The 21,938-nt window shown below is 38.0% G+C and overlaps 1 protein-coding gene across 1 annotated transcript in view; it reads right to left on the reverse strand.

The window, feature by feature from the left end:
• Positions 1 to 2,672: 2,672 nt before the first annotated feature.
• The window catches only part of LOC124717131 (pre-piRNA 3'-exonuclease trimmer-like), a 205,339-nt gene continuing 186,073 nt past the window's right edge, over positions 2,673 to 21,938 (reverse strand). Inside the window, exon 12 of the mRNA XM_047243883.1 lies at positions 2,673 to 2,983. Within this exon, the coding sequence (XP_047099839.1) occupies positions 2,911 to 2,983 (73 nt within the window). The 3' untranslated portion in view covers positions 2,673 to 2,910. The remainder of the gene's footprint in view (positions 2,984 to 21,938) is intronic.

The raw sequence follows: 21,938 nt of genomic DNA on the forward strand, positions 1-21,938 counted from the left end.
AGTTCCAGCTGGAGTATTTGTGTTTTGAAATTGCATTACTATGGCCAAGAAATTAAAGACTGTGCAAGCAAATCACTGAACTTCTGTTGATAAACTGCTTCTAAAGTGGAAAACAGATATTACATGCAATGCATCATTATTAGCATGTATATACTGCTTTTTCCCCAGAAACTGCCTCTTTTGTTTTATTTCAGCCTCTGGGGAACCTGTTGGTTGACATCAGTATAGCTGCAAAGAGATCCTTAGAGGATAAAGTCATTTGGTTCCAAAGGAATCCCACCAGTCCCACGCCCTCTTCTCCATTTTGTTTCTTCCACACTGCAACCTCAACATTTATTTTACATTTCATCTAACTTTTTTGCAGTTTGTTTCCTGCACAGTTCTTGGGGGGATGGGGATGGGGCAGGGGGGGGGGAGGACAAAAACAGTCGTGAAGAAACTCCCATAAGCAATCAATGTTAAAATCAGCAAACTTCAGGTACATTTTCTGAAGAAACTGGTAGAGACAAAGACCCGACACTCTTACAGAATATAGATGAAACACCATCCTCAAATCGCATAAAAACTGGTTACTGTGTTTTACAGATGTTACAAGTAATGCTTTTCTTTGTTCCAACAGAAAAATATTATAGATATTTTCAATCACCTTGAAGCTTGTAAATTTATTCTTGGTATCATTCCAGGTCCCTTTTTTATCTGATTAATCATTACTCTATTAACTACAGAGACTGAAAGTTTGATGTCTATCAGTCCTAGTTTCTAAAGAAGGTGTACCAGAATATAAAAAAATGTGGCTTTGAAGAATAATCTGTTTAATTTGCTTGGCAATAGAGTGAAGCGTTATCCTACTGGCAAATAAAAAAAAAATTAATTTTGTGTGTGTGTGTGTGTGTGTGTGTGTGTGTGTGTGTGTGTGTGTGTGTGTGTGTGTGTGTGCGCGCGCGCGCTCACGCAGATGTGTGTGGTATTACCGGTATGTATTTGTATGAAGGTCTACACAAAATTATGAACATAAAAATGAATAAATGTGTTTTCAGAATAAATTAACCATCGAGCAGGCGCACCTGTGTATAAAAGTGCATCAACCAAAAATAAAATGATTTTGTGCGATTCAAGTTTTGTTTCACAACTGTAAACCTATACCTATTCCTTCAGTATTGTTTCAGGTAACACAGTGATAAATTGTGTTGTCCTACGTCCAAGTGAGCAGCAGTAATATAAGACACAAAGCGAGCTGGGCAAGAAAAAATTTACGATCAGTTCAAAAAAATGACCCTAGTTGCGAACTAGCAACATAATCCTACATTGAGGCAGTTGTCTACAAGATAATTAGTGATCAAAAAATGACCCCAGTTCCGAACTAGCAACATAATCCCACATTGAGGCAGTTGTCTACAAGATAATTAGTGATCAAATAAGCAGCTGACTGAGATCTGATGCAACTCCACTGTTTACTGCTTCGTATGTGTCATTACTGTGTCTTTTAACACCTGTCCCTGGCAACAGAGAGTTATAGTGAAAATTTATTTCATTACTGTTTAAAAAACAGTAGTTTAGCTCATATTATGTAAGTTTATTTCCTCCTTGTTTAAATAAACTAAGATTAAACTGTGATTTTGATCATACATGACTTACCTTGGTAACATAAGGAAAGCTATTCTTTGCATGTGTACAATGTGCGCTGCGTGCCCTCTCGTTTTATGAAAAACAGCACGCCCACTCAAGGGTTAAAAACATGAGCCTTTTGATGTCCTCCGTAAAAAATCTGATTCCTCCCCCCTCCCTTGACAAAATCCTGGCTACATCCTTACACACACACACACACACACACACACACACACACACACACACACACAAAGTAAGTCTCTGCCCCAATATAAATTCTCTGAACAAAAATTTAACCACTATCTTTGGTTTATGCGGGTGTTTGTGTTGTGACAAAGTTTGTCCAGTGCTTCATATTTAATGTTACTGGAAAACATACATTATGTTCTCCACAGTAAAGTATGCACTAGAAATAAACCAACAGATGCTAATAACTGTTAAGTTGATCTCGCCATATTCAGTGCTTCATTTTTATATTTTGCCACAGCTGCATGACTCCCCACAAGGCTCCAAACATTCCAGCAATTCATCACCAAATAGTAAATATATACCATCTGGAGGTGAATAGCTAGGCAATTTGAAACCAGTCATGGTAAATAAAAATTAAAGAAATACAAAAGGTGATGGGTTGCAGTTATTTACGGAAACCTTTAAATGATTGGTTATGTTTTGTTGGACACCTACTGGAGACAAAGGAAAGAAAGCTACCTGAGAGAGTTTTTAACACGATAATAAATAATGACTAGTGATCAGGAACTTACAGTCAATATTTCTACTCCTCTTGCCAGCCAAATATTTCTAATAAACGTTTCATGCACCACTATGACTAGAATCAGCTTACCTCTGAGCCGAGCACCACCACACAGGCATGCATTAGTGACCTCAGCTACAATGCACGTACAAAAGCAAGTGACCTGATATCATAAAATCTGAAGCAGCAAACTGCTAGGAGAAATATTTTTAGAAAGGAAACTGCAGCGGATGCCCTCCACAATGAAACTAAATTGGAATGGAATTTCAAATGACCAGGACCAATATTGTTCTTATCCTACAAAAATACAGTGATGTAAAAATAGGTACCTATTTTTTTAAAGTAAAATAAGTAATAAGAAGTACAGCTAAAAAACAAAAGGGGCTGGAAACAGGCTACATTATTACAAGACTTACAAATAAATTTCTAGTCTGCAATTGCACATATTGTGCTGCTCTGTTCAAAAATAAAAATGTGACTGCATCCAGTTTACACATTTTGTGGAAACATTTGCTACCCAAGGTGCAAATCTACACAATACAAGAGTTATGGTTTTATCTGTTACGAAGAATTGCATGTCTTGTGATAAACCATGCTGCTGTCATACTTGTGGAAGCTGCACATATCCTGCAAAAACAAAATGGTTTCAATACTGGGAATACAACATCATCAAACAGAGAATATCACTGCAAATGAATTCAATGGCGTAACACAACAAACACAGAATGGCAAACAGACTTTTTGCTAGATACTCTCCAACATTAAATGTTAACTATAAAACGCAATATTCAGCCATTCTGTATGATAGATTAAGTAAACTACTGTAACTGCCTTCCAAGGAAGAAGGGGAGAGTATATTAGATTATTAATTCTACCCGATTGCTTTATAGTTTCCTCCCTCAACATGTGTTGGAAAAATCACTGTTTTTGATGAGCATACCCAAAACGAAGTTTGTATATTCAAAAGAGTAATTATTGACAATCCTTCAAGTTACATCATGCTGTAGCAAAATTGAAAGTTAACCTCAAATATTAGTTATTCTCCTTGTCTAAAACTTTCATAGTAATGTTGATGCTTACCATCATCAGGTACTTCAGCTCAGAATGATATCTTTGTTACAAGGGTAATCCCAAAAGTAAGGTCAACTATTTTTTTATAAGTACATAGACCTGTTTTTTCTACAATGGTTTACATCAGTTTTCAGCTTGAACATTTAGCTATTTTTCAACATAATCACCATTTCTGTCAACGCATTTTTGTAGACGCTGTGGCAGTTTTTGTATGCCCATGTCATACCAGCTTGCCGCCATGCTGTTCAGAAAGTTATGAACCTCTTCTTTCACCTCGTCGGCGGAGCTGAGCTGAATCACTTTCCAACTAAATGTTATTTTAACTTAGGGAACAGGTGATTGTCACTGGGCACCAAGTCAGGACTATAGGGTGGGTGGGCGATTATGTTCCACTGAAACTGTTGCAGGAGAGCAACAGTTTTCCAAGCGATGTTTGGGCGAGCGTTGTCATGGAGGAATATGTATGCCCTTGCTCAACATTCCTCTTCTCCCGTTCTGAATTGCCAATTTGAGGTTTTTCAGAGTCTCGCAGTACCTGTCAGTGTTAATTGCGGTCCCAGCGAGGTCATTAGAGACGGAGCGCAAGCTCGGGTTAGGGAAGGATTGGGAAGGAAATCGGCCGTGCCCTTTTCAAAGGAACCATCCCGGCATTTGCCTGAAACAATTTAGGGAAATCACGGAAAACCTAAATCAGGATGGCTGGAGACGGGATTGAACAGTCGTCCTCCCGAATGCGGGTCCAGTGTGCTGCTTGGTCTTAGGTGTAAAGTGGTATAACCAGTTTTCGTCACCTGTGACAACTGAGTCGAGAAAGTTGTTCTGTTCGACCGCATGGCGGTGAAGAAATGCGCGGGAAGCATCAACTAGTTGCCGCATGTGGTCCTCAGTCAGCAAGCGTGGCACCCATCTTGTGCGTGCCTTCCGGTAGTTCAATGTTTCCATTAAAATTCTGTGAGCGGTGCTTCGGGAAATCTCAGGAACCAATCTGCAGAGATCATCCAGAGTGATCCGCCGACCTTCACACATGCTTTGCTCAACCTTCCACACTGTCTCCTCAGAAATTGACTGTCTCCTGCTCCTTTGTTCGTCGTGAATTTCGCTACGACCAGCTGCAAACCCTCTACATCACTTACGAACATTTTTGACATTGAAGCACGACTCACCATACACTTCCATCAGTTGGTGATGGGTTTCAATCAGTGTAGTGCCCTTTGTATTCAAAAACCTAATAACACCGCGCAATTTGCACTTGGTGGTAACGTCCAATGGGAGCTCCATTCTCAACGGCTGCCAAGCCAAGAATGAGCGCCTCAGCATGGTGTGTGCATGTTTACACACAGCCCGTGATGCACTCTTCATAACAGTGTGACCAACTGCCAGACAGAGTTCTGTACTCATAAAAAATAGGAGACCTTACTTTTGGGATTACACTTGCACATACTGTCAAGAAGGGCAATATGATTCAGCTAGCAACAATTGTTAACAACCTACAGTACTTTACCAATAGAATTAATGAAAATTAAAATACAAATGTACTTTGGTAAACCTGCTACCCGAACAACAGTATTTATACTTTCGGGATATTTCAGTAGTGCCTGTCACAAAATGAGTAAATGATTGTAACCACATAATCTGTTAACAATTTAATGTAATTCTCTCTGCAAACAATTTAATGTAATTCTCTCTGAAAATTCACTAGGCTGTGTAATGAATATGAACTAGGATTGACATATTTTTAATGTATCCAGTAAAATAATATTGTTACTTAGTTGTACCTTTTGAGTCGTCAGTCTTCTGATGTAGCCCACCATGAGTTTCTCTGATATGCCAACTTCTTCATCTCAAATAGCATTCGCACCCTACATCCTTAATTATTTGTTTGATATATTCCAATTTCTGCCTTCCTCTGCAGTTTTTACCCTCTACAGCTCCCTCTAGTAACATGGAAGTTAGTCCATGATGTCTTAACACATGGATCATCCTCTCCCTTCTTCCTGTCAATGTTTTCCGTGTGTTGCTTTCTTGTTGATTCCCTCATCATTCCACCTAATTTTCAACATTCTCTTCTAGCACCACATCTAAAATGTTCCAATTCTCTTCTGATCTGGTTTCCTGCAGTCCACGATTCACTACCATAGAATGCTGTGCTCCAAACAAACATTTTTAGAAATTTCTTCCTCAAATTAAGGCCTACATTTGATGCCAGTAGGCTTCTTTTGGTCTGTAATGCCCTCTTTGCCAGTGCTAGTCTGCTATTTATGTCCTCCTTACATTGTCCACCATCAGTTATTTTGCTTCGAAGGCACCAGAATTCCTTATCTTTGTCTACTTTGTGATCACCAGTTTTGATGTTAAGTTTCTCACAACTGTCATTTCTGCTACTTCTCATTACTTTTGTCTTTCTTCGGTTTTCTCTCAATCCATATTCTATACTCATCAGACTGTTCATTCAATTCAACAGATATGGTAATTCTACTTGATCTTCACTGAGGACAGGAATGCTATTGGTAAATCTTACCACTGATATCCTTTTGCTCTGAATTTTAACCCTCTCTTGAAGCTTCCAATCATTTCCGTCGTCGCTTTTTCGATACACAGCTTGAACAGCAGTGGCAAAAGAGCATCTTGCCCCCTTTTTAATCCAAACACTTCATTCTTGATCTTCCAGTTCTATTGTTCCCTCTTTGTTCTTGTACACATTGTTTATTACTTGTCTTTCCCTATAGATTACTCCTATTTTTCTCAATAACAAAAGTTCCTGGATGGAGCAATATGTAAAAAGTGTGCAGGTAGGGAGTGGGGTCACTAGAGGGGGGGCACAGAGTTGTAGTACAGAACTATTTAGTGTGTTGAACAGGGGGTGTTTAACAACAGAGGAGCCGGTGTGTTTTTTGAAGGCACTTACTATAGACAAGAAGGAAGTAGAGAAATATAAGGAATAAAGAATGGACAACAAGTTGCAGATAAGTGAGAAGGGACAGTAAGAAAGGTAGAAGTGTTGGAAAGGAAGCACGCTGAATCAGCAATGTATAACAATAATGGACATTACATACTGCTCCCATTTTTATCAGAATTTTAAACATCTTGCACAATTTTACACTGCTAAGCGCTTTTTCCATGTACACAAATCCTGTCAAAGTGTCTTGATTTTTCTTCAGTCTTGCTTCCATTACCAAGAGCAATGTTAGAACTGTCTCTCTGGAGTCTTTACCTTTACTAAAGCCAAACAGATTGTCTTGTACCAGTTTCTCAGTTTTCTTTCCATTGTTCTGTACATTAATATTGTCAGCAACTTGGATGCACGAGCTGTTAAACTGATTGTGTGATAGTTCCACACTTATATGCTCTTGCTATCTTTAGAATAGTGTGGAACACATTTTTCGGAAAGTTTGATGGTATGTCACCAGTTTAATAGATTTACACACCAATTTAAATAGTCATTTGGTTGTCACTTCCCCTAATGATTTTAGAAATTCTGACAGAATGTTATCTATCCCTTCTGCCATCTTTAAATTCTGATTCCAATACTGGATCCCCTATCTTTTCCATATCAATTCCAATTTCTTCTTCTACGTCATCAGACCATTCCTCTCCCTCATAGAGCCTTCAAAGCATTCTTTCCACATAGCTTATCTCTCCTTTATGTGTAACAGTGAAATTCCCATTGCAGTCTTAAAGTTTCTGCCCTTGTTTTTAATTCCACTGAGTGTTATATTGACTTTTCTATAAATGAGTCACGCCTTCCAACAATCATTTCTTTTTCACCTTTATTCACATTTTTCCTGCAGCCATTGGCTGCCCTGCTTTTCCTATTTATTTAATTCCTGAGTGATTTATAGTGCTCTTTTCCTGTCTTTCTCTGAACATTTTTGTGTATTCCTCCTTCAATGATTAATGTAATTACTTAATGTTACCCACGGTTTCTTCACAGTTACCTTCTGTGTTATCCATGTTTCTCTCTCTCTCTCTCTCTCTCTCTCTCTCTCTCTCTCTCTCTCTCTCTCCCCACCCCACCCCCACCCCACAGTATCCACATCTTCAGCAAACTTCAAATGCCCATCAGTAATCCTCAGTATTTCAGTATCCCACTTCCTTGCACACTGAGTTTCTGTTCTCCATGTTAGATTTCACTAATTTAAAACAAATCAACATACCGTCATTGTACCAGACAGCCTCGCAGTTCCATATTGTAGCCAATTATGCACTGAAATGTGGTCAAGGTATTGTTCGCATGCCTGCAATGTATTTGTTCCTTTAGAGTCAGTTACTTATTATTTGCAGCCACTCGGTAAGGAAACCATGATTCATTAATATGTCCACATGGTCTTAGTCTTAATCACAGCTTAAACAAATTTGTTTCTCTGGTAACAGCTAATAGAGGCTTTGCACTGCCTGAGTGCTAAGTTGTTCAATTACACAAGTTGGGCCACTGGTCCTTCACGGAAGCCATAACATGCTCCAAATGGGTTGTGGACTCTTGCAAGCAGTCTTGTACTAGCATATTACACTAATATCATGCACTATACCAAAGTGAAAGTAATTTAAAATTAGGTTTTATTTATCAAAAAGATTCAGTTTTTAAATATGAACACTTGTCCATGGAAAATTTGAACACTTGTCCATGGAAGACTGAGTACAATGTTTATGGATATAAAGAATCAAAATTCAAAATGACATGTTAAGTTGCAGACAGGCACAATAAGCATTCCAGTTCTAGATGCTGGAGTTGGTGGTCGTATGTGCATCAGGTGTGCTCACTTGTGTGTATGATTGGTGTGTGTCTCTTTTTTACTGATGAAGGCTGTGTCCAAAAGCTTTAACTAAGTGTCTTTTAATTGTGCCCATATGCAACTTAATGTGTCTTCTTTACAGTAAGTAGCAATCTGTCTTTCCCTTACATCAAATATTCCTACCTGGAGTTCCCATTGCTTGACAATTGAAAATGAGTTTCTCAAGCACATCAAGCACTTAGATAACACTGCTACAGGTAATGCGGACTATATTGCTGGTTTCAACATACTGCACACCCTACTTGGAAGCTATTAAATAATCAACTTATTAACTGATTGGAACTGATGTGTTGTAACCTAATACTCACAATCAATAGTTTAGCCCATCACCAGTATGAGCACTTGCAGCTGACATGACTTACCTACAGCTGACTTACAGCTCTATGTAATTTATCTTTTAATCTAGAAAAATAACTTAAAGTCTGCTGGTATAAATGAGATATCCTCAGGCTTTAGAAAAGAGTTAACTCCATCCAGAAGTGATATCCTGATAGAGATCTCCAATATTGCTGCCATTTGATTTATGAGCATAAGGCATGGTCCAAGACATAATTCTCTCTGTGGAGTTTTTAGTGGGGAAGGGTTGGCACTATTTGTTTCATTTAGCACTACAGCCACAACTTTTCTTCTAATTTCAAATCATTTTTCTTCTTTTTTTAATCTCAAACTGTTTTTGTGCTTTTGCATTTCTATTGGTTCCCTGTACATTCTAGCATAGCAATTATTAGATCTTGCTAAACCTACATTGCCAGAGAAATTAATATGGTGGTTTCCCAGTCCTATCTGCTACTGCTGATTTAGCCATCTTGCCCAGAAACAACTGCTCTTGTGTTCCTTGGTTGGGTTTTAATGCTTCCTTACGTAGTTCCTATGTATACTTGGCCACAAGTGCATAGGACTTTATACAGTCCGGCTGTGGCAAGCAACACTTCTTAAAATATTAGTAGATCAAGTTCCACAGTACCTGTGGAACAACCTCGTTCATTTAAGAATGGTCTTCAGAAGAAACAGCTATTCTGACAAAGAGATAAATAGTGTGCTACATCCTAAAAGTTACCGAGCTTCTAAAGAAAAAGAACCAATTAAAGGGAAAGTTTGCCTTCCATTTGTTAAAAATATCAAAGACTGCATCAGCAGAGTACTCAGGAAACACTTACTGATACCAACAAGAAAGCTGCATGAACAACAAGAAAGCTGCACGAATATTTGAACACTGCTAAGGATCAAAACCCACTGCTTACCATGGAAAGAGTAAACCCAATCCCATGCACTTGCAGCCAAGCATACATAGAAGCAAACACAACCACCTACCTCAAGAAACTCAAGAGCAATTGTGACCTGGGCAAGATGGATAAATCAGCAGTAACAAATCATGCAATATGACTGGGAAACCACCAAATTCACTTCTCTGTAGTACAGAGAGGCTATAGAAATTCAAAAGCACACAAACAATTTCAACAGAAAAGAAAAAAAACTGAAAATAGACAGGTTGTGGTTCTAGTGCTAAATAAAACAAACTGCCCCTACTCTCCCCCACTACAAGCTCCATAGCATACGTCAAGCAGAAAATTACGCCTTGCACCATTGGCGTTGGGCCCATAAATAAAATATCAGCAATGTCACAAATATAGGCCATGAAAGTCTGCAGAATTCTCCAATGTTGTACTGAACCTCGAATACTCAATAAGCAAAGTCATCCCTATTTTTAGTAACAAAGAGTGGCCCAGCCAAAGGTTAACTACTGTTTTTTCTGTCAAATACAGTGAAGGAATCACGGACCACTGAATTCACATCAATATCCAGGTCCCTGCCAGTATGATTTCATAAGAAATGGAATAACGTACGCCATCTTCCCTATCTACCAATTCATTGATAAATTTTGAGAAATAGCTATACACTGCTCATTAAGACAAACACTTCCACAGAACTGGGAATATCTTAATAACATTATTAAAACCCTGTTCTTCATGATGCATTTAGCCACAGCCAGTGATGTACTTGGCCATATATGCAGCGCACCATAACTATCACAGAGTATATTTCTTGACAGAGTGTAATATGCTATTGCCTTTACAAGAAACACAGTGAAACACATATTAGTAAATGCCAAACAGTCTCAATGCATACCTTCTTCTCAAAATTATGGGGAAAGATTATGTACACTAGAATGATAACATGCCTATCCCGAAGCTAGATAGATACCCGAAGCTAGATAGATAGTATCTCCCCACAGAACAAATCATTTTTCAATTCAAATACCAGAGTACATGGAACTAAAATGATGAAATATTAAACATCATCATATGTTTTCATCGTGTGAACAATGTCGAATTTTGTACCAGAAAGTGATGATTTGCGGAAAGCATTGATTTTTTGTTTTCATTTGAAAAAAAGTGCTGCAGAGTCGCATCGAATGCTTGTTGAGGCATATGGTGATCATGCTCTATCAGAAGCAACAAGCAAAAGATGGTTTCAATGGTCCAGAAATAATGATTTTGATGTAAGAAATGAAGAACGTGGAAGACCACTAAAAAAGTTCCAAGACGCCAAATTGCAAGCAATATTGCATGAAGATGATACTTTGAGTCAGAAGCAAATGGCAGCAATGCTAAATGTTGCATAACAAACAATTTCTGACCATCTGAAAGCTACGGGAAAGATTCAAAAGTGTGGAAAATGGGTGCACATAAATTGAATGAAAGACAGATGGAAAACCGAAAAACCATTTGTCAAATTTTGCTTCAAAGACATGAAAGAAAATCAATTTTGCACCGAATTGTTACTGGTGATGAAAAATGGATTTATTCTAAGAATCCTAAACAGGAAAAATCATGGGTTAATCAGGGACAACCATCAACATCGACTGCAAAACCACATCGATTCGGCAAGAAGAAAATGCTCTGTGTTTGATGGGATCAGAAAGGTGTGGTGTATCATGAGCTTCTAAAACCTGGTGAAACTGTGAATACTAATAGCTACAGACAACAAATAATCAATTTGAACTATGCATTGATCGAAAAAAAGACCAGAATGAGCCAGAAGACATGGCAAAGTAATTTTTTAACACGACAATGCTCCTGCACACAAAGCAAAACTGGTTCAGGATACAATCAAAACACTTGGCTGGGAGCTGCTACCCCACCCACCGTATTCACCAGACTTGGCCCCTTCCGACTACCATTCGTTTTCATCAACGGGACACGCATTGGCTGAGGAACACTTCGATTCCTATGAAGAAGTCGAAAATTGGGTGTCTGATTGGTTTGCTTCAAAAGATGAACATTTCTATTGGCGTGGTGTCCACAAATTGCCAGAAAGGTGGTCAAAATGTATAGAAAGCAATGGTCAGTACTTTGAATAAAATGTTTTTACTTTTCAATTCAAAATTAGTGTTTCATTTTCACAAAAAAAATGCTCATTTCATACCGGTACACCTGTGACAAAAGTCATTGGATACCTCCTAATATCATGTCAGACCTCCTTTTGCCCTGATTAGTGCAGAAAAACAACATGGCATGGACTCAACAAGTCATTGGAAGATCGCTACAGAAATACTGAACCATGGTGTCTCTATAGCTGTCCACAATTGGGTAAGTGTTGCTAGTGCAAGACTTTCTGCACAAACTAATCTCTCGATTATGTCCCATAAATGTTCAAAGGGATTCATGTTGGGGGACCAACCTGGGTGGCCAAATCATTCACTCAAATCATCCAGAATGTTCTTCAAAACAATCACGAACAACTGTGGCTTGGTGACCCAGGCACAATGTCATCCATAAAACTCCATTGTTGTCTGGGAACAATAAGTCCATGGATGGCTGCAAATTGTTTCCAAGTAGCCGAACATAACCATTTCAAGTCAATGATTGTTTCACAAGAATCAGAGGACCCAGTCCATTCCATGTAAACACAGTCCACACCATTATGGAGGCACCACTAATGTGCACAGTGCCTTGCTGACAATTTGGGTTCAAGGCTTCATGAGGTCTGCACCACACTCTGACCCCTCCACCAGCTCTCAGGTCTCATCTGACCTAGTCACAGTTTTTCAGTCATCTAGGCTCCAACCAATACAGTCACCAGCCCAGTAGAGGTGCTGCAGATGAGGTAGTACTGTTAGCAAAGGCACTCGCACTGATCGTCTGCTGCCGTGGCCCATAAACACCAAATGCTGCTGCACTATCATGACAGATACGTATGTAATGCATCCCACATTGATTTCTGTGGTTATTTCATGCAGTGCTGTTTATCTGTTAGCACCAACAACTTTGTGCAGATGCCGCTGCTCAGTCATTAAGTGAAGGCAGTCTGTCTTTGCTTCGTCCATGGTGAGAGGCAATGCCTGAAATTTTGTATTCTCGGCACATTCTTGACACTGTGGATCTTGGAATAACAAATTTTGTAACGATTTTCGAAATGGAATGTCCCATGCATCTAGCTTTAACAACCATTCCACATTCAAAATCTGTTAATTCGTGTTGTGCGGACATAATCACATTGGAACCTTTTCAAAGGATGCGTCTGAGTGTAAATGACAGTTTCACCAATACATGTTTAGCCATGTGTACGCGATACTATCGCCATCTGTATATGTGGATATCATTATCCCATGACTTTTGTCATCTCAGTGTATGTCGTCTCCTAGAAAAGATCAAATATTAGGATATCCACAACATTCCCCCATAAGACATTTTCATTCTAGCTAACCAAAAGAATGCAGAGTTTATACCCTTTAATTTTTCTTTGATCCACTAACAGAAGATGTTTCATGTAATTAGTCGTTATTTTTTACCACTGTCAAACATCAGAGCAATTCAAAGCAGCAAGAGATGGACATTTATTATTTTTATTCATTCTTCATAATTACAGCCTATTATCAGAAAAGCTAAAATGGGCCACATAAATTTCATTTACTTGGATAGTAACAAATTTATATACTAACTATTAAGAGATGGACACCAAGTAATAATTTACTGAACAGGGCAGTTCAACAAAGTATTATTTGGTGTTTATCTCATGCTGCTTCCAACTGTTTTGGTGATGGCCAATGGAGGCCAATACCAGTTAACAATATAAAACATTTTCTGCTGTTACGTCAACAAAAATATTGAATGCACAAATAAAAACTCAGTAATTATCTTCATAGTAAAATGTCATTTTCTTCCAAACATGCAGAGAAAGATATAAGAAACTCAGAGATGCACATAACGAGGTTGCATCTTCAAAGTGGGAAATAATTACTACAGATGTATCACCGCAATCAATAATGGGCCCATTCCTGTTATTTTTATGTATAAGTGATAAGCCATCACAAATACAAGCAGCTGAAATAGTTTACTTCGCTAATGATGCACATACTATAATCAAACCTAATGGAGTTTCAACACTTGACAATATAAATAAAATCTCATCAAATTTATAAACTGGTTCTCTTTATAAATGGATTGTACCTGAGATCACTCTATGATTCCTGCAATGAGTCTCACCACACAGCTAGAAGTAATTCATAAGGGAAAAAACCAATAAATGAATCAGAACATCCTAAATTCTTGGATTATTTTTTTTTTTTTTTTTTTTTTTTTTTTTTTAAATATCAGTACGAACCAGAACTAGAAGTCAAATTTCATTGGCCTTCTTAAATGACTAAGCTCTGCAACTTTTGCAGGAAAAAGGCCAAGGAAAGTTGACTTACTTTAACTATTTTTACTTTCTAATGCCTTAAAGTATCATATTCAGGGGCATTTTTTTCATTGAGAAAGAATGTGTTCTTTGGACTTCATTTGGTGTCTACTCAAGAACCTCTACTGAACAGTTCTTTAAACAATTGATATAATGACTACAGCCTCATGATTGTCCACAGTGATCAAGAAAGCTTGAAAAATTTATTCTCTAACCTCATTCATATCAATACATACATTTATTTTAATATGATGATTAATTATCACTGTATAATGGCACAATGACTTTCTATAATGTACTCCAAGCAACCTCTCACTGTAATATTAAGGTTATGTCCTCTCAAACATGTAAGTTATTTAACTTTTAATAAAAATTATCTTAATGAATAGTACATACTTGTAGCAAAAGTGTGTATTCTAAACCATCTATTGAATGTCTCAGTTTTCTTTATGAGAAAACGTGGAAAGAACAAAACAGTAGTGACAGTAGTTACGAGGATTAAGTTCCGTATACATTTATAGCAGAGTATAGAGAAGAGAGAGAGAGAGAGAGAGAGAGAGAGAGAGAGAGAGAGAGAGATATTTGTTTGATTGTTTTTAGTGTAGCATAACTAAGTCAGGCCTACCTTTTATTATCTACTACATATTTACAGAATGCTAATGGAACATCCTGGAACAACATAAATACACTGGTGTGCAAAACTTAACCCTTTCTGCATCTGCAATTCCAAATGGCATCATTAAGTATTCCTGGCTTTTATGAGCTTCCCAATGCTTCAATGATACCATTTGGCATCGCTTCACGTAGTTCCAAGTTTGGCCAACAGATCACAGTGGCGTTTGCTTTCATGACTTGCCGTTTGTTTGAAGTGCAGAACAGAGAAGTGTCGTGAGTTGTGCTACTGCATTTGTGAGTGAACGATAACTGTTGTGTTTAGTTTTATTCTATATATACTGAAATTCTTGGTTATGGAACCTCGAGGGGAAGGGAAAGAAATACAGTAAGTTTACAATACAGTTATGTATGCATTTTTTTGAGTAATTATTATGTAATTTCCAATGATGCCATGTGGAATCATTATTTTATTTATTAACCAATAGCTTCAAAAGAACTTTTGCAATGGATATGGCATATCTGCAACATATACAGTAACTATTCAACACAAAAAAAGTTTCCCCAATTTTTTTCTAAATGTGACGCACAGAGGGTTAAGGTTGAAACTAACTTTCACACTATTTTCCACTGTTGAGTAACATACCTCAGTGGAACTTGGACCATACACAGAAAGAAATGATACAGTATAGTACAAAAGGTAACTGAAACAAATACACATTGAAATTAACAGAAATGACATTTTTATTCAAAGACAGCATGTAATTACACTGAAGTCACTGCAATTCACGATGACCGTCCTGACATTACAAAAGGTGGGACATGATTCTTAACAGGGTGTGTGATCACCACAGATGGCACTGCATGCTCTGCAATGTGCTTCCATGATGGCCACAAGATTGGCAATGAATTCTTGTGGCAGTGCATTCCATTCCTCCATCAGTATGGTTTGCAACTGCTGGATGGTCATTGGTGCATGTGAACATGCTGCAATGTGTCTCCCTCAGGCATCCCACAACTGCCTGATGGGATTTAAGTCAGTGGAATAGGCAGGCCAGTCCATTCATCAAATATCCCCTCATTTTAAGAGCTCCCTCAACTGTGCTGTTTGATGCTGCCACTTATTTTCAGCCATAAAAACTATGTCAGGTTGGAATGTACCCCTGAAAAGATGCACATGGGGAAGGAGTACGGTGTCACAGTACCACTGACTGGTGAGTACACCACGATCAAAGATCCGGAGGTCAGTACACTCACACAGTATAATGCCTCCCCACACCTTTACACCTGGACAACCAAATGATCATGTTCAGCAATGTTCCTGGGTGCATTATTTGTTTCCACCACTTGCCATATAGGGGTATGTTTAGCATGTTGCACAGCATGCACTATGGTTAATAACCTATGGTTAATAACCTGTGGTTATTACACTCGTCCACCATTTGGGGTACACAATGGTGTGTGTCCGCTCAGTTCCTCACCACCTAACAAAAGATCACAAGCAGCAAAGAACAACCATTTGTGTGGAATTGCTTTTGCATTACGAGGCCAATTGTGATGATTTTTTTGTCAGACGACATCACATGTGATTAAATATGTGTTCATCACTTTGAACTGGAATCAAAACTGCAATCTATAAAGCAGAGCCACACTATTTCTCCTCCAAGGAAAAAGTTCAGAGCAGTCTTTGGGGGATCTGAAGGGGTCTGTTTGATAACCTCTCTCACAGTGCAATGATCAACTCTGAAATGTATTGTGCTGCCCTCAGGAAATAGAAGAAACGACTTCTGTATGCTCGACACCACAAAAATGCAAATGAACTACTTCTCTATGACAATGCAAGGCCTTACATAAGTCTGCACACCCAAGACGAGCTCACAAAACTTTACTTGACTGTACTTCCTCACCCACCTTACAGCCCGGATCTTGCACCCTGGTCGAATGAATGATGCCTCTGTGGGAAGCAGAATGTGGATGATGAGGAGGTCACTGATGCAAAAAGACATTGGCTCCAACGTTGAGCAGTAGAGTGTCACCACATGGACCATATAGGGCCTCCCAGTAAGGTGGCATTGTAAAGGGACACACTCCTCTACTACTCTTCTTCAACAGAAGTTATTGACACCAAAAATACTTTCTAATTTTTAATATTATCTCAGCTGTTTTTCTAAAAGAATTTCATACGATATTGTACACGATGTGGTATATTTCAGGCTATAGTGTATAAAAAGAAGTTAGTTTGTTTTTGTTGTTACAATGTACAGTTAAAATTACTTTTAGAAACATTTGAAATTACGAAATATCTGGCACACTTAAAATTCCTATTATTAATTGCGCAATTGGACGATACTTATTAAATTTATTTCTGGATTCATTTATAAAATAATGGTACAGATTAACAGAAAGTCATTTGTCAAGAAAGTTTGTAAACTCTTTGGAATATTTTTAGTACCACAGAATGGATTAGTAGTGGCCATGCCTCTGATGTGATCAGACATGTCCACTTTTGGCAATAACAATGTAATTTTCAACTTTGAAGTGGTAATTGTAAAGAAAGTGTGATACAGAAAAATGTAAAAGAATAAAAAGTAGAGTAACAGCAATTAACAGCTCAGGTAATGTTTCACCATTATTTACGTCACTTGGAACCATGAGAACCTACAATGTCAAAAATTTCAGCGTCAAGAATCAGCCCATATACATGAAGAACTGGAGCCAATCACAAGAAAAGAAGATAAGTAAATAAGTTTATTGTAAATCTTACTCCTCCCGAAGCTTATTAAAAGGGTTTATTTTTAAATGAGTCACAATCAGCAAATGACGTGAGGGAGGGGCTTGTCTGGGATCAATTGACTGATGATGAAGTTTTATCTGTTGCACAAGAAGGGAGAGTGATTTGTGCCATTTGCAGTTTGAAGGTGAGAAGATTAAAACTTTAGCAGTTTAGATCAAAAATTTTAAATGTTGAGAACAATATGCAAACTAATGTAAATGTTTTAGATCAAAAAATTTCTGCAGTTCAGAAACATTGCATTCACAAAAGTCTGTATTCAAACAATTGTAATGCATGGTCCAACAATCCAATCAAAAGTTTTCCATTAGACAATTTACATCCAGTGAATTTTCTGCACCACTGTAGGGATTGTTTTGTGTCAGGCATGAGTGACACTCAAAAAATTAAATTTGTTAAAAGATGTTTTGGAGGCAAAGCTTTGTCTTGGGTAAATTTAAATTTAAGTCAGTGGGAAACACATCAATGTTTCAAAAAAAAAAAAAAAAAGTATTCTAAATAAATTTTGGTCAGATGCTGAACAGGGGAGAATTAAAAGTAGAATTTTTGAATGGTCCTAATTATAGGAATAGGGACGGTACTCTTAAAGAGTTTTGTAAAAATCAACTTATGAAATTAACACATCTTGACAGACCATTTGACGAAATGATATTGATTGATGCACTTAAAAGGAGATTACCAGAAAGGTTCAGTGAGATTTAATACAAAGACCTGACGATTGTCTTAGAACTATTTTTACGATATGTTGACAGGCTGGATAGAACAGTAGAAAGAGGTATGCTCCATAACAATCGGAATGACAGAGATCACAATGGGAATAACTACAGAAACATAAATAGTGGAAATTTCTATCACGGTCAAAATGTTAACAGAGAGAGAAATTTTGAATATCAGCAGAATAGGAACAATGAGGATAACCATGGGCAATTTAATAGAAGAAACAATCACAGAGGTAACTACTCAAGAAGAGGCATTCCATCTCAATGGTCCACAGTTTTGGGGCGAAGAAACACAAGAAACACAGGGCCTCCAATCTACACTTGCAATTAGACAATAATATCAATGTTAATGATATAGCACAGGTACCTGAAGTTGAAAAGAAGGAATATCAGATTTCTCATTTATGTTTTGATCAAAAGTTTTGGGACACTATGTTTAATTATGGTGATGTAGGTGATAATCACAAACCAGCATTTGAGAGTAATGAGAATTTTTATGTGGTATGTACTAATTTTTTTTCTCCTGGTCCGAAAACAGCGTTATTGATACATATAAATCAGGTGATGACTGTATTGGATCTGAACTAGGTGATATTTTTATATAGATGTGAAAGAGAGCTGTGAAATACCTGAGGTTGGTAAATCTGAGACTGGTAGCATACTGCAAATGAATGGAGATGTTGATGGAGATGAGTCTTGTGTTGTTAGTGATGTTGCTGATGAAGTAATTTTGGAAGAAGAAGAAGATGATGATGATGATGATGATGAGTATCAGGTACTTGTGGAATTTAAGAACAATGAAGTTTCAGAGTTATTTGTGAATGATGTTGACAATACAGATAAGGTAAGTGATGTAAATGATGATGTACAGAGAGTCGTGTTACATCGGTCCAGTCAAAGCAGGTTTTCATTAATGTCATGCAGAGTAACGATCCAAACAGTAAAGGTGAGTTATCTGTAAGCCTAGAGAATAAAGGTGAACACTTTTTGAAGTTTGTTTAGGACAAGATTGATGGTGACATAGATAAATGTGCATTCTGGATTAAGTTATCTGTGGTTACTCAAAATTTGTATCCAAATTGATGGAATGAAGTGAAAGAAGATCTAAGTAGGAAGTGTAATTTTGACAGTAATATATTTTGTGTTCCTTCTGTAATAAGTGATGTTAGTTGTGCTATGGAATCCATTCAATGTGTTCAATCTTTACCTGACAACATGAGTAACCAAAGTAATGCAGTGGTACGAGTAAAGCTGATAAAACCCTGTAAAGACAGTGTGGATGTAGCATTTGATGAAATTGAAAGTGAGCTTTTATGTGAACTGTCTAATAACAGAGATGATGATTCAGGTTTTGGGTGTCCTTACAACGAGATTAAGATTGATCACTGAGGAGGGAACTATTTGACTGATACAGGTAGCCCGATTTGTGGTATCTCTGAACAATTTTAGAGACAAGATCCAGTATAGTAAGAATTTTGTGGGAATACCCATTGCAGGGGTAAAGATAAGAGGAGCTACTGGTAAGCAAAGCAAGTATGTAAAACGTCAAGCATTGTTAGCATTTAGTATAGAGGACAAGACCTTTGAACATACATGCATAATGACCCCTAGTCTGGAAGAAAATATACACTATGTTTGTAGATTCATAAGACTATATGATAGTGTTTTGTTTGTCATGAACGTAGTATGTAAGATGGTGTGATTTTTAAAGTTCTGTCCTAGCTATTGACTGAGATTAAATCTACGTTTTGTAATAGATTTGTGCTTTGGAATTTGATGCATATGTGCCAAGAGACTAAATGAGTAGATCCTTGCCGGCCGAAGTGGCCGTGCGGTTAAAGGCGCTGCAGTCTGGAACCGCAAGACCGCTACGGTCGCAGGTTCGAATCCTGCCCCGGGCATGGATGTTTGTGATGTCCTTAGGTTAGTTAGGTTTAACTAGTTCTAAGTTCTAGGGGACTAATGACCTCAGCAGTTGAGTCCCATAGTGCTCAGAGCCATCTGAGTAGATCCTTTTGCAATTTTGAAATGGGACAATGTTCACAATTTGTACTGTAAAAATTAGGAATAGTATTCAAGTATACTTGTGTGTCTCACCTTGTTAGTTCATTTCTTTTACTGCCGTTAGCTTTGTTTATTAAAGTTTCATATGTGAACACTTTTTAATCTCATCTGACATTGCTTTTGCAATATAAACAGGAAGAGCATATGCCGTGTGATGTGAAGAAGGTATTGAACAGCATACTTAGCACACAAAACAATGTTTCAGGATTTTATGCGAATGCTAGACAGGAAGTTATCTATCCGTTGGAGCCTGCGATGAGAACTCTAGGGAGGGAACTGAAAGATATGGGTGTATCCACTCCCTACAGTGCCATATGGCTGTACCCTGCTGGACCAGTCAACTTACGAGAGATTACAGGTGCTGGGTAATGTACTCAAGCGTCTTCCAACTACATCAGTGTTGTGACAGAGATTTGTAAATTGTTAGCAAAGACTGCCAAAGACAGTGTTATTCTGCATAACTGTACATCTACATCTATCTACATCTATGTGATTACTCTGCTATTCACAATTAAGTGCCTGGCTGTCTCTCTACCATTCCACTCTTGATCGGCGCGCGGGGAAAACGAGCACTTAAATTTTTCTGTGCGAGCCCTGATTTCTCTTCCCTATGTAGGTGGGTGCCTACAGAGTGTTTTCATAATCGGAGGAGAAAGCTGGTGATTGAAATTTCCTCAGAAGAGCCCATCACAACGAAAAATGCCTTTATTTTAATGATTGCCACTCCAATTCACGTATCATGTCTGTGGCACTATCTTCCCTATTTTGCATTAATACAAAACGAGCTGCCCTTCTTTGAACTTTTTCAATATCATCCGTCAGTCCCACCTGATGCGGATCCCACACCGCACAGCAATACTCCAGAACAGGGCGGACAAGTGTAGTGCGGATCTGTTGCACCTTGTAAGCGTTCTGCCAATGAATCACAGTCTGTGGTTTGCTCTACCCACAACATTATCTATGTGATCGTTCCAGTTTAGGTTATTTGTAATTGTAATCCCTAAGTATTTAGTTGAATTTACGGCCTTCACATTTGCGAGACTTATTGCGTAATTGGAATTTAGCGGATTTCTTTTAGTGCACATGTGAATAACTTCACACTTTTCTATAGTCAGGGTCAACTGCCAATTTTTGCACCACGCAGATATTGTATCTAAATCATTTTGCAATTCATTTTGGTCATCTGATGACTTTACAAGATGGTAAATGACAGCATAATCTGCAAATAATGACTCCTATGTCGTTAATATAGATCAGGAACAATAGAGGGCCTATAACACTTCCCTGGTGAACACAGGATATTACTTCTGTTTTACTCAATGACTTTCCATCTACTACTACGAACTGTGACCTTTCTGGCAGCAAATCACAAATCCAGTCACACAACTGAGGCGGTATTCCACAGGCACACAGTTTGGTAAGAAGATGCTTGTGAGGAACGGTGTCAAAAACTTTCTGAAAATCTAAAAATATGGAGTCAATTTGACATCCCCTATTGATAGCACTCATTACTTCATGAGTATAAAGAGCTAGTTGTGTTCCGCAAGAATGATATTTTCTGAATCTGTGCTGACTATGTGCCAGTAAATTGTTTTCTTCGAGGTACTTCATAATGTTCGAATACAGTATATGTTCCGAAACCCTACTGCAAATTAACGTTAGTGATATGGGCCTGTAATTCAGCAGATTACTCCTATATCCCTTTTTGGGTATTGGTGTGATGTGAGCAACTTACCATTCTTTAGGTACGGAACTTTCTATGAGTGAGCGGTTGTATATAATTGCTAAATATGGAGCTAATGCATCTGCATACTCTGAAAGGAACCTGACTGGTATACCACCTGGACCAGAAGCCT

Source organism: Schistocerca piceifrons, chromosome 1 (assembly GCF_021461385.2).
Source record: "Schistocerca piceifrons isolate TAMUIC-IGC-003096 chromosome 1, iqSchPice1.1, whole genome shotgun sequence".
Lineage (NCBI taxonomy): Eukaryota > Metazoa > Arthropoda > Insecta > Orthoptera > Acrididae > Schistocerca > Schistocerca piceifrons.